The 13,621-nt window shown below is 38.6% G+C and overlaps 1 protein-coding gene across 1 annotated transcript; it reads left to right on the top strand.

The window, feature by feature from the left end:
• The first annotated feature begins 10,899 nt into the window (after positions 1–10,899).
• LOC149832231 (gibberellin 2-beta-dioxygenase-like) lies at positions 10,900–12,485 on the top strand. Its single transcript, XM_090012389.1, has 3 exons — positions 10,900–11,531; positions 11,635–11,980; positions 12,082–12,485. Exons 1-3 carry the CDS (start codon positions 11,134–11,136, stop codon positions 12,343–12,345), a joined length of 1,008 nt encoding a protein of 335 aa, XP_089868515.1. The 5' UTR covers positions 10,900–11,133; the 3' UTR covers positions 12,346–12,485.
• The last annotated feature ends 1,136 nt before the right edge of the window (positions 12,486–13,621 follow it).

Here is a 13,621-nt window from a genome sequence, read left to right as displayed (position 1 = left end):
TCAAGTTGGAGGATGAATACAGAGAACTCTCAACTTAAAAATGCAAAAATATATGTTAAAATTGATGAAGATGAAAATATTTGTAATACGAATTTGCTTAAAAGAATACTACAGATTTTAAATTGATGAAGAAGAATCTAATCCGGTTTTGATATCATCTTAAACAAAATAATTGATTGAATAAAAATTAAATAAGAGATTAAGAAAAAATAAATAAATAAGTAACACTCATATGTATGGTTCGGCCAAAAGCCTACATCATCGAAAAACTCCACATCCTCTCTTTCTTTCTTTTTTATATAATGCAATCTCTCAACTCATATATTTATACAAGTATAAGATCCTGATAAATAATCTTTATAATCAAGATGAGAGCAGGATGAACAATTGATATGTGATAATCTTGAAAAATATATATTATCATATTCTTTAATAAACAATAATTTTGAGGATTGCCCTTCGAAATAAATGACAATATTGAATATCCTTGCATATTGCTATATATTCTAACAATTCATGAGTACATTTTTTTATGGCTTGCTCTAATATATCTTGGATGGGCTGGCCCAGCCTTTGTTCTTTTGTCCACACATGATGTTGTTTTTGTTGTTTCTCATTTTTTTTATTAGTGACTTTGCATTAAATAAATTTCACTTTTTCTCAAAAAGGAAAAAAACTGAAACTGCGGTTATACCTATTAGGAGAAAAAAAATTGTGTGAAGGAACGTATCCTGCACGAGAGAGAGAGAGAGAGAGAGAGTACAAGACAATTATCAAGATTTAGTGAATATTGGCACAATTGGGGCCTAAATAAAACCTTTAGGTTGTACGTTTCAAATAAAGATAAAATAGCATCACAAAAGTTATCAGGGAAGATTGGGGATAAAGCAAAAATTTTAGGTTGGAAAGGGAGATACTTGTACAACAGAAATTATTAACGCTTTGGATATGTCTTGGCAAAAATCAGGATAAAATAAAAATTTGTTGGTCGATAGTATCACAAGAAATTTTCTTTTATTTTTATGACTTATAATAAAAAGCAAATCGATTTATTGAGAAACTAAAACATATTGTTTATTTAATGCATTAGAGATATGTGGAGAAATATCCCAAAAGTGTGATACGAAACAAGCAACATCACACTCAAGATGTGCACTAATCAAGCGGTATTACTTGTGTCAACCAAAAAATTTATTCTAGAAATAATATAATTTTGGAAACAATTAAAAAAATTGGTGATCAGTGAACGAGATGATAATTACAAACTCAAAGAGAAGTTGGGAAGGTTATGATAAAATTGGTAGCAATCTTTTTGGGAAAAGAAAAAACTTCAAGCACATTTTCGTCCAAACTGAATTTAATTCTGAAAATATCTATAGCTAGAGCTGATCCTATGCACTTTGGTGGTCCTGTACACTCTAAAGGTTTCCAGACAGTGATGTCAGTAACTGAGTCAGTGACATCTCAATCTGTACCAGTGGTACACCTTGGCAGGGTTAGAAACTTATGGCAGTATGTCAAGTTACATCAAACCATTTTTGTTTTTTTTTTTAAAAAGCAAGCTGGGGGTTAGGCAGACCCACCAGTTATTATTCAACATAGCATTGGGGTTTGAACCTCCAACGTCCCACAACAAAAATACACGTGCACCGACAGCTCCTACTAACCATGCGGAGCCCAATTGGTAAGTTGCTTGAATCCTTTGGTATTCTACATCCATTTTGACGAACAAGAAGAGCCCATTCCTTTGCCCAACATGAGTCTGGTGTCAGATTGGCTGGAAACCAGTGGTTGGCAAGATGCTAATAGGCTAGGCTTGTGTGTTTAGAAAAATGGTAGCTGCCTACCACTTTTCTAGCTTATGGTCCGCCTACCATTAGGGATGGCAGTGGACTGGGGTGGGGGTCTCCACCCCCGCCTTGTTTCAAAATCCGAACCTTTATCCTCGCACGGAGATGAATTTCAACCTCCACCCCCGTCTCCATCCCCCGTCCAAACGGGAGCGAGGCGGGGCGGGGCCCGTTTCCCCTTAGTCTATAGTCATCCCTTAAAGGATTGGGGACAGGGCGGGGTGGGGAAAAGCTTAAGTCCATCCCTGCACAGGGATAGATTTTAACCTTCATCCCCGTTTCATGCATTTCATCCCCTGTCCAAACGGGGCGAGGCGGGGCAGAGCCCTGTTGTCCCCCGGTCCACTGCCATCCCTACCTACCATGTGCAAATGGGTATTTTCAGGTTGTTTTTTGCAAATCTGGCCCTACCATGGTTGATTTGCTAGGATATGATACTTGAAAAATGTTTTTTTTTTTGTTGAAAAACATGATTGTTTTTTAAGCCTTGAATATTTATAAAGATTTTAGACCGTTGATTTTTAAACTGCTTATCAGAATAGAACCATCCAAGAGTCAACTCTTGTGAGACTGTGCTTGGGAGGAGGAGATACAAATACTAGAATCCAGTGGAAGTGTATTTGAAGGAAAATATCAACTTGATTGTTTGGAAATCCCAGTATTTCCCTCAAGGATTTGGCTTGCAATTCTACCTGATTCCTTGATCTTGTTTGAAGAACAACTTCTTTGTAATATGGTCTTTTAATTATAATAACTTACAATTTGTATCCATTGACTGATTTAGATATCAAAGGTCTGACCAAACAGATCCATTTGCACCCTCACAAATAAGGATGTAAATGGTTTAGGCTTGGTTCCAGCTTTCTTACAGAATTTTGACTTAAGAGTTCAACAAGACTTGACCAAATCATATACGAAATGTACATATAGTATTGCCCAAGTCAAATATGGATGCAGTATGGATTGAACCCGGATCTGAATCAACTTTCAGTCTAACCTCAGGCCCATGTTTGACTATTATGTTGGATTTGGTTCTGATATGAGTCCCGTGCCTGAATATTATGTTGGACTTGGTTTAACTAAATCCAAATAAGATGTAAATTATTGGATATAGTTTTGGTCTAAGTTCCATGTGCTATTATGACTATTATGTTGAATTTGGTTTACCTAGATCTATACTAGATATAAAAATATTGGATTTAATTTTGATTTGAGTAACATGTGCAACTATTATGTTGGATTTGGTTTACCTAAATCCATACCAAATATAAATTGTTGGATTTTGGTTTTGGAGTCTCGTATGGGACTTATATTGATTTGGTTTGCCTAGATCCAAACCAAATACACACTGAGGGTGAGAATTGCCTAGATTCCAAACAAATATATAGGTACATATATAGGGGTGGGTGACGGATCAGCTCAGTCAAAGCTCGGTTCATGGCCCATTGGGAAAACTCTGGCCCACGGCCTGCCGGTTGGGCTCATGGGCCTAATCGGGCTGGGCCAACCTATATAACATATATTTGTATATAAGTTATTATATATATAACATAAAATATAGTTTATATATAATAACTTATATACATAGAGCGAGAGAGAAATGTGGTAGCTGTTGACCACTTTTCTTATAACTAATGGGGCTCTCTATGGTTTTTTTTGTGTTATTTAAATATGATCATACATATATAGTCGATTTACTAGGAAACGATACTTGCATAATGTTTTTTTGATAAAAAAATATGATTTTTTAAGCCTTCAATATTTAAAAAAATCTTTGACCCTCAATTTTTTAAATATTATAAAAACATACTGGCACATCGGAATCAGATCATTCAAGAGTCGATTCCTACAAAATCAAGCATGTAGAACGCATCTATACGGTCAGATTTCAGAAAATATGAAAAACCCTTAAAAAGCCTGATTAACACAGTGGTTAGCTAGAAGAGTAGTTAGCAGCTACCACCTTTATATATATATAGATATATGAAAAGTATTTTGTACTCTAATTCGTAAAGAACCCCCTAATTGGCACTCGCAGTGGGAGGCTGTTTTGATCAAATCTAACCCCATGAATGTGTTTAGCATGGAGAAAATAGTAGGAATTGACTCTTGATTAGTATTTTCCATGTAAAATTTTGCTTTTACGAGGGTTGAAATTTTTTGGTATATTGGAGGCCGTTGATTTTCAACCCTTGCAAAATCTGAAAAGGTTTGGTGATTTCACAGTCCTAACAATTAAAGTGGCCTAATAGCGATATGACATGTTAAATATCATTTCTGATCATGGTTTAGAACACAATGCCACTAGTTAAACGTCTGTTAAAGAACTCCCATATTACAAAGTCGACCCAAGCCATGGCAGTTCAAGAAGCAGTCTCATGGTCCAAATAAACAAAGCTAGAGTTGGCTAGCTCATGTCTACACAAAGCCATAAGGGTGTGAATAAGTTGGACCTTTACTGAACCCAGTGGATCGAAACCCAAACTGGGTCTAGGTCCAATTGCATCTATCATAGGCGAAACTGTACCTGGGTCATATAAGGATCACATCAATGAGACCTGGACCAGACACAACAAAATAACAGTTTTTGCTGTTTTTATTTTAAAAGGTTTGTAGATACTAGTCAAAACTCGAGTTTGGTATGAATTTTCATAAACCATACTTAGATCTATAAGCTAATAGGACCCTATGAATCCGATCCGAATAGCTAATCAAACCTCTCTCTCTCTCTCTTCATTACAAATCTTGATCGCACTGGATAAAGTGTGGGCCCCGATTAGGTCATACCCTACCCATTGACACCTCTACTTTCATATATGTTCATGGCCAAGGCCATGTCTTCTTTGGTATTTTCTTTCTGCTTGGATTATTGGTTAGACTTAATCCATGTTTGGATTGAAAGTCCTAGACCTTCCAAGTTCCAAGAAGGATGGATCATCAAAGCCATTATAAACCCTAACATTCCAAAGATCTCAATTTCAAGGGATCTCGTTTGGCTCGTCCCGGTGGCTGGCTTCTAAAGTTTAAGTGCTTACCGACATTGTTGGGACCAAGCCTGTCTACGCGGTTCGGGTGACCACCGTTGGTTCATGAACGCCTTGTAAACCACCCACGTGTCCTCAAAAACATTGTGCTGTTAATGTACGTGTGGGGCCCAGGATTACTCATATGCGTACCCCGTTTGGGCTTATAAGCACACGTGATGGCCCTTGGCTGAAAAAGCAGATGTGACCTTTTGACCTTTTTTTTTTATTATCACCGTCTCCGGCGCACAGACCTATCCGCGCTGGCTCATCCTTCCGTACTTATGCTTGCAGACCTATCCGCATAAAACCCAGAGAGTTACCAAACTTTGAATTAGACCAAGGTGACGCTTGTGACATCCAATCAAACAATCTAGGCCCCCCATCCCACTGTCCCAAATCCTTTAGCTCTATATCAAGCATCACTTTGATTCGTACTCACCAGCCAAATATATATATATATAGAGAGAGAGAGAGAAAGAGAGAGGTGATGTACCAAAATTTTAAACATCAACAAAATATATTTTTACATAAAAAATTTATGATCCAATGGTCGATTCCAATTATTTTATCATGCTGACCGCTCCTTATGAGTTCCAACTAAAGAATTCCTTAAGGCAGCAAATATTATATATATATATATATATATATATATATATATATATATATGTGTGTGAAACACTGTATCATCGGACGCCAGACGCATCAAACTAGCAGTTGCACACCGCGTGTAAAAAAAAATGCTTTAGCAATGGTTCTGAACCGCGATAAAAACCAAAAAAATGCAAAAGTGTTTAATTTGTGTCGAACACTTTAGCCGTTTGATGATACGGGTTACTCTCTCTCTCTCTCTCTCTCTCTCTATATATATATATATATATATATATATATAGAGAGAGAGAGAGAGAGAGAGAAAAGAAGAAATTGGTAGCTGCTCAATCAATGGGTTTTCAACTCGCACTCGATACTACATGATGGACGACGTAAAAAAGTGCAAAATCACACTTTTGCTTAAAAAGCCCTTTACTGGCGCTTCAAAACATCACTAGAGGCCTAGGGGAGTGAGAGGGTGGTGTATGTTCCCCCCCGATGATTCACTGAATCCCACGTCTATGTTCGGGGCTTTGAATGAGCACCACATATACAAGCACATGGGGCTTGTATTCCCGTGTATGTTGACATAACTTTGCATCGGACTTTGGTGTTGTTGCTATTCTTCTCATAAACTGATGGTTTGAGAAAATGACAAAAATATCCTTCATTCAAAAAAGAAAAAACAAACAGTTCAAAAAAAAGACAAACATGTCCTCCATCCAGAAAGTCGAGGATGATGTTGACTCTTCAAAGTCTTCTTCTTCTTTCTCCGTTCAAAAAAAGGACAAACATGTCATCCATTCAGAAAGTCGATGATGATGTTGACTCTTCAAAGTCTTCATCTTCTTTCTCCGTTCAAAAAAAGGACAAACATGTCCTCCATCCAGAAAGTCGAGGATGATGTTGACTCTTCAAAGTCTTCTTCTTCTTTCTCCGTAAAACACTGTAAAACCTTCTCTCTCTCTCTCTAGAGAAGAAATCAAGGGAGGCAAAGAGTTCTCCCTGGAGAAATCCATGAACATGAACCCTCTCACTCTCTCTCCCTTCTCTCTCTACTTCTGTGCACATCCAACAGACGATCCTACATTGCTCCATCAAACACTGACTGACCAGCACATTGATTGTAGCATCGTTCAACTTGAAGAGTTGTGGAGTCTGATTCAGAGTTTTTGCCCTTACAGGAGAAGGGTTTGGGGGCTCCTCCCAGCATGGGTAGCATCGTTCAACTTGATTCGTTGTGGAGCCTGATTTAGAGTTTTTGCCCTTACAGGAGGGGGGTCCCCCCCCACCCCCCCGGCGCGGATCCCACTGCGCGGTCAGCGGGCGGGGGCTCGAGGGGCAGCGCCCTCCGGACCAAATTTTTTTGAGGCCTTCCAACAACAATTTGTAGTGTTATCGAGCTTTCCTACAACGATTTATAGTATTTTTGTGTCTCCAACGAGCCCCACAACGATTTATAGTGTTATCCGGCTTTTCAACAGCGATTTGTAGTGTCTTCCGCAAATCGCTATAGCGATTTATAGTGTTTTTTGATCTCACTATAACGATTTGTAGTGTCTTCTGCAAATCGCTATAGCGATTTATAGTATTTTTGAATCTCACTATAGCGATTTGTAGTGTCTTCCGCAAATCGCTATAGCGATTTATAGTGTTTTTTAATCTCACTATAGCGATTTGTAGTGTCTTCCGCAAATCGTTATAGCGATTTATAGTGTTATTCAGTAAGCAAATCGCTGTAAATCGCTACCCGAATTAGGACCAACTTGTCAGGGCTATATCTCCCTAACCGAAGGTCATATTCCAAATCCGTAAAAAATGGTGTCTTCGTTATTGAGTCTAGTTTATTTTTGTAAAATTTAAGCAATTTTTATTATCATTTCATTCTCCATTTTAACTAAAAACCAGACCCTTATTATTTTGTGTTATTTGAGTTGCACAACACCATTCTCGCTTGACATCCTTTATCTTGATTCTGGCATGCTCCTTGTTGGATTTTTCATTGATTTCTTCCAACTTTGCTTCGAACAAACATATGTCTTTCTCACCATGATACCCTGTGCATTTTTTTACCACGACATCCGGGACCCGTGCCAGGGGGAGCCCCCGAACCCCCCTCCTGTAAGGGCAAAAACTCTAAATCAGACTCCACAACGAATCAAGTTGAACGATGCTACCCACGCTGGGAGGAGCCCCCAAACCCTTCTCCTGTAAGGGCAAAAACTCGAAATCAGGCTCCACAACGAATCAAGTTGAACGATGCTATCCACGTTGGGAGGAGCCCCCAAACCCTCCTCCTATAAGGGTAAAAACTCTGAATCAGACTCCACAACTCATCAAGTTGAATGATGCTACCCACGTTGGGAGGAGCCCTCAGACCCCCCTTCTGTAAGGGTAAAAACTCTGAATCAGACTCCACAACTCTTCAAGTTGAATGATGCTACTCACGTTGGGAGGAGCCCTTAGACCCCCCTTTTCTGTAAGGGTAAAAACTTTGAATCAGACTCCACAACTCTTCAAGTTGAATGATGCTACCCACGTTGGGAGGAGCCCCCAGACCCCTCTCCTATAAGGGTAAAAACTCTGAATCAGGATCTACAACTCATTTAGTTGAATGATGCTACCCACGCTGGGATGAGCCCCCAAACCCTCCTCCTGTAAGTATAAAAACTCTGAATCAGGCTCCACAACAGTCAATGTGCAGATCAACCGGTGCTTGATGGAGCAATGTAAGATCTTCTGTTGGATGTGCATAGAAGCAAAAATAGAAGGGAGAGAGAGAGTGAGAGGGTTGATGTTCATGGCCTCCTCCAGAAGAGATTTCTTTCTCAGATAATCCTACAGTGCAGAGACTGAGTCTTAAATAATCATCTTCGGGGCACTTAAGTCTTTACAACCACTCCTTTTCAAGAATCGTCATTTTTTTTTGCACCAATGGAGGAGAGGGTACTTAAGTCTTTGCAATCGCATCAAACTCCAATGCTAATTATTGCTGACAAACATGAGGATACGAGACGCACATGCTTACATACGTGGTGCTCTTTGGGACCCCCAACATGAGATGTAGCTAACTGCCCTGTTCCGGGGGAGGGGGACATATAACCTGCTTCGTAGGGGAGTGCCCAACATTTTTTTATTTTGTTTTTTAGCGGCGCTTGGAAAGTGCCCTAAATGTCATTTTTGCAGTTTTTCACATTTTTTTTCATGTTTTTTGTGTGTTGACCATCTGTCCATCCGCACACAATGGATGGTCAGTGCGCTTGCACTCGGTTCGAGCACCTATGAATTGATCAGCTACAATGGATGGTCAGTGCGATTGGATTTTCAAATTCTGGCATATAACTGAGTTTCTGCAGTGACCAAAATTGGATGGCCATGACGCTTCAAAAAGGTTGACACAAAAACATAATTTTTTCACGCAAAGGTTAATTCTTAACAAATTGATCATGCTGAACAAATTGATCATACATTACTGAACAAATTGATCATGCTGAACAAATTATACATACATTACTGAACAATTTGAACAAATTGATCATGCTGAACATATCTACATGCAAAGGTCCCAACTAAATTATACATACAAATTGATTGTAGTAAATCTGTCCTTAGAATAATTGATTTAGGTGACTAAAATCTCATTACTGATGCATTCTTGGGCAAATGGATCCCCCGTCTATAAAAAAAACGATTGTTCTCATTATGTTTGAGAAAAAAGTATCAAAGGAGTTGGGAGGTTATCAGAGACTAGTACATGATGTGGCAGGATCAAAACGGATATGAAGTGTGTTTGGGAGAGGGGACTGGAGGGAAGCGTAAATATTGGTTTGGGAGTCAGCCAACTCCAAATAGCAAAAAAATTTAAATTTCAACACCTTTAATAAAGAGAAGATATTTACAAATCCTTGAATCACAAGGATTCCTGTGGATTTCTAAATTTTTGATACTTCAAATTGTTTACCTCAGTAAATCTTATATTCGCTTATTTTACCATATTATTAATTATAATAATAATGCAGTTAAGAAGCTAACAACTAGGGGTGGGCAATGGGCCAACCCGACTCACTAATGGACCGGGTCGTTGACCCAATCAACCTAGTCAAAGCCTAACCCGTAAATTGATGGGCTGGGCCAACAGCCCGCCTGTTCGGTGAGTGTAGTTGTAAGTAGAGGTGGGCCTAATCGGGTCAGGTTGGACTTATTATATTATATATAATATACATATTATATCATATATAAAATATATATTTTATGTTATATATACATAATATACATGTATATATTATAAAATATATATATACATAGGGGCCAAGCCGGGCTACAGGCGAGCACAAAACCGATCTTGGATTTAATTTATAGGCTCAAGGCAGGCTGGGTCTGGCCAGCCAACGGGCTGCCCGACTCATTGCCCACTTCTACTTACAACTACACTCACCTACAGCCAAACATGATGAGAAATCAGGAGGTGTTGAAAATTTGAATCCTTCGAAGAGTTACTTATACTTTCAAATAATACATACAATTCGCAACTCCTTTAAAATCTGTTTCCCTTGAAGTCAAGTTTTTTGTATTTTACTCAAACTCTTTGCATATCCCTCCAACACTGGTTCTCAAATATAGCCTCGATGAATCATCCCAAAGCATCTGGATAGTCATGAATACCTAAAATTGCATCAATAGGTGAGATTCTACTCATTATTATAGTATGTACATTCTACTAGATCTCTCTCTCTCTCTCTCTTTATATATCTGTGGCTGAATATGAGTTGGAGGTGGTAATTAGTGCCGTCAAATGCGGAATATGCTACCATCTGTCGAGTAAGACGTGTGTGATGGTCTTTTTAATTAGTGGAAAGAGAAATGACCCACATAGTCACTTTCATGAAATTCTTTTTATTTGTGAAATTGTCTTTTAATTTTTTTACTTAATCAGCGACATGTTGAGTCAGTTCTCAAAGGCTGGGAGGGTAAAAACCTGCCTTCAAAATCATTTAAAAAACCTACAGAGATACATAAAGGTTGAGTCGAGGTTTGATACCAACTACTTCATTGAAACAAGTCCTAAAATTCACTCTTAATACTACATGTACCATTTTTTCAAAATAAATTTTCACTGTATCTTTTACGATGGTTGGCCGTTACTGAACTCTCTCTCTCTCTCTCTCTCTCTCTCTCTCTCTCTCTCTCTCTCTCTCTCTCATACAGTGGAAAGTGATACCTTGGTACACTAGAAAATTTTGGGATTGGGAAGGTTCTCTGTTTTAAATTTGTAACCCTTTGATACTGTCGTTGATTTAGAAGTGTCCCAATCAATTTTGATATGACAAATAAAATAAAAAATGAAAGGTATCTTTGCATAATTTGACCTTTCAATTATAGCTCCTCCCGTTCCCTCCAACAGACTATAAATAGCACTCCATCTTTCCCTCACACACATACCAAGTTTCTCCCCCTTGTTCCCTCATCTTTCTTTTTGTAAGTTTGTCACCCACAACATTGCTTCACAATCTTCTCAACCCTGTATCCTTTACTGCAGTTCAGAGCACCCAAACCCCCTAAACCAGTCTCCAGAATTGCCTCATCTCTATAACCCACATCAGGAGTTCAGGATACTTCACAATCCATCTCCAAATATCTCATTCTCTCGCTGCAGGCTTGAATCAAGAACCATGGTGGTACTCTCAAATCCAGCGCTAGACCAGCTCTCTCTGATAAAAAACCAGAAACCAGCAAATTTTACCGGTATTCCTATCATAGACCTCTCCCTCCCTGACAGCAAATCTGAGCTAGTGAAGGCATGTGAAGAATTTAGTTTTTTCAAAGTGATCAATCATGGAATCCCAATGGAGTTCATGTCAATATTGGAGGCTGAAACTGTCAAGTTCTTCTCACTTCCTCTGTCTGATAAGGAAAAAGCTGGACCTGCTAGCCCATTTGGTTATGGTAACAGAAGGATAGGGCCTAATGGGGACGTAGGCTGGATTGAGTACCTTCTCTTGCAGGCTGATCCTACCCTAACTTCTCAGGGATCCATGCCTCTTTCCAAATACAACCCAAGTTCTTTCTGGTAATAAAAATCAGTTTTTGGAGGAAAACTCGACCTTTTTGGTATTTCAAGGATGCATGTCATTTTCTTGTTCTCATTCGGTTTCCATTTTCTTATTTTACAGTAAAGCAGTGAATGAATACACATCTGCAGTGAGGAGTTTGGCTTGTCAAATACTTGAATTGATAGCTGAAGGGCTGAAGATTCAACCAAGGAATACCTTTAGCCAATACTTGATGGACAAAGAGAGTGACTCTGCGTTCAGGCTGAATCATTATCCACCATGTCCAGATTTGAATGCTTTGAAGCACAATCTCATTGGTTTTGGGGAGCACACAGATCCACAGATACTAACTGTCTTGAGATCAAACAATACAGCAGGCCTAGAGATATGCATGAGAGATGGGAACTGGCTCTCTGTCCCTCCTGACCAGAACTCTTTCTTCGTCAATGTTGGTGATGTCATGCAGGTACCAAAACAAAAGTCCTGAAAAACAATTCCTTTTGATGAAGATTGTTTTTTTTTTCTTGTTGGTGTTTGATGTTTCTATTTTTCTGCACCTTATCACAGGTTTTCACAAATGGAAAATTTAGGAGCGTCAGACACAGAGTTTTGGCTAATGGTAAGAAGTCTAGACTGTCAATGATCTACTTTGGTGCTCCATCTCTGACTGCAAAATTGGCACCATTGCCATTGTTTCTGAGAGAAGAGAAGTCCAAATATAAGGAGTTCACCTGGTATGAATACAAGAAAGCTGCGTATGCATCAAGGTTGGCAGATAATAGGCTTGACTTCTTTACCATAGAGGAGAAGGAAGCATGTGACAGGGTGTAAAATTTTTACTTGTATATTGTCGTCTCCTCCCTTTCCCTTTTTCATAGCCTCATTTCTTTTTCCTTTTTTCCTCCTCTTGTGAGGTTAGGATAGGGTCTGTTTACATGTGCAGTAAATGATAAAGCATTTAAAATGGACAAGGACATGGCTGTTATGTTTCTCATGCAAATGCACCTACTATCTCAATAATAGGATTTTAATGTTCTTGTATGTGGATTTTTGTATGGTTGAGAAGGAAGATTTTTTATTTGGAAACCCACAGCTTGAGTCCTATTTTCTTAAGGGAATTTTGCAACCATGTTTCTGAATCCTGATCAAGAGCATCAGGTAACCTGAATTTTTTATTAATTTATCATCAAACAGACTTTGACTTTGTTCAGTGACAAAAGTTCCATCTGCATGAGGATGGGAAGTCAAAATAAATCACTGCCGAGTGCTAAAAGAATCAATGGGGGAGAGTCGGACAATAAAAGTTAAAAAGACTTCCAAAGAAAATGTTGCTTGTCGAAATAAACATGATTAAACTAATCAGCCTAAAGGATGGAACAGTGCGCTGCCATGCAATCCAATAGCAAGAAGATTCTTCATGATGTATAGGTGAGCCTCAAGAGTCTTCATTGGGGGATCCTGCTTCAGTGTCACGAGAAAGTAGAGACCATAAATATATGTCAAAGGTGTGCCCCTGTTTTGGAGAACCTGCTTCATGTCCCAATAAAGTGAATGACTATTTTAACTTTGGCAGGAGGAATCCCTATAGAAAGCTGGTTGGTGTTGACTATTGAGATGAAACTCCAGCTTGTGGAGCATTCACTGCTTTAATTATCATTTATTATTGGAACACTTAGCAACAAGTACAGTATACATGGTAATAAAATATGAGAGTGTCGCCTAGTTTGCATCCATATTCTGCAAAAAGGATAAGACCTTTTTTAACTCAAAATTGAAGACGAGGGATCAATAGTGAGTCACGGATTACTTTTAATTTCAAATCCATCTTGGTAAGTGTGGAAGCTCATGGATTAAATGCCAACTCTTGAATTTATCTTTTTCATTAAAGCGTTTGGCTCTGTTAGTTGCCTTTCTTGTCACCACATGTTTGAGTTGTCTTGATTGCTGTTGTCATTAATACTATGGGTGCTGCAGTTGTTATATTGATTTTATTGTTCAAAGAACAGAATCATAAACATGAGTGTGTCCAGGGTATTGGCAATCTCCTTCTGGTCAAAATAGGCTTCTTTAAAACACTAGCTAGTTTGACAAATGAGAAAAATACAAT

This window comes from Nuphar pumila, chromosome 7 (assembly GCF_984573655.1).
Source record: "Nuphar pumila chromosome 7, dmNupPumi1.hap1.1, whole genome shotgun sequence".
Lineage (NCBI taxonomy): Eukaryota > Viridiplantae > Streptophyta > Magnoliopsida > Nymphaeales > Nymphaeaceae > Nuphar > Nuphar pumila.
Note: the sequence above shows the minus strand (reverse complement) of the source record. Positions and strands in the feature narration are given on the sequence as shown.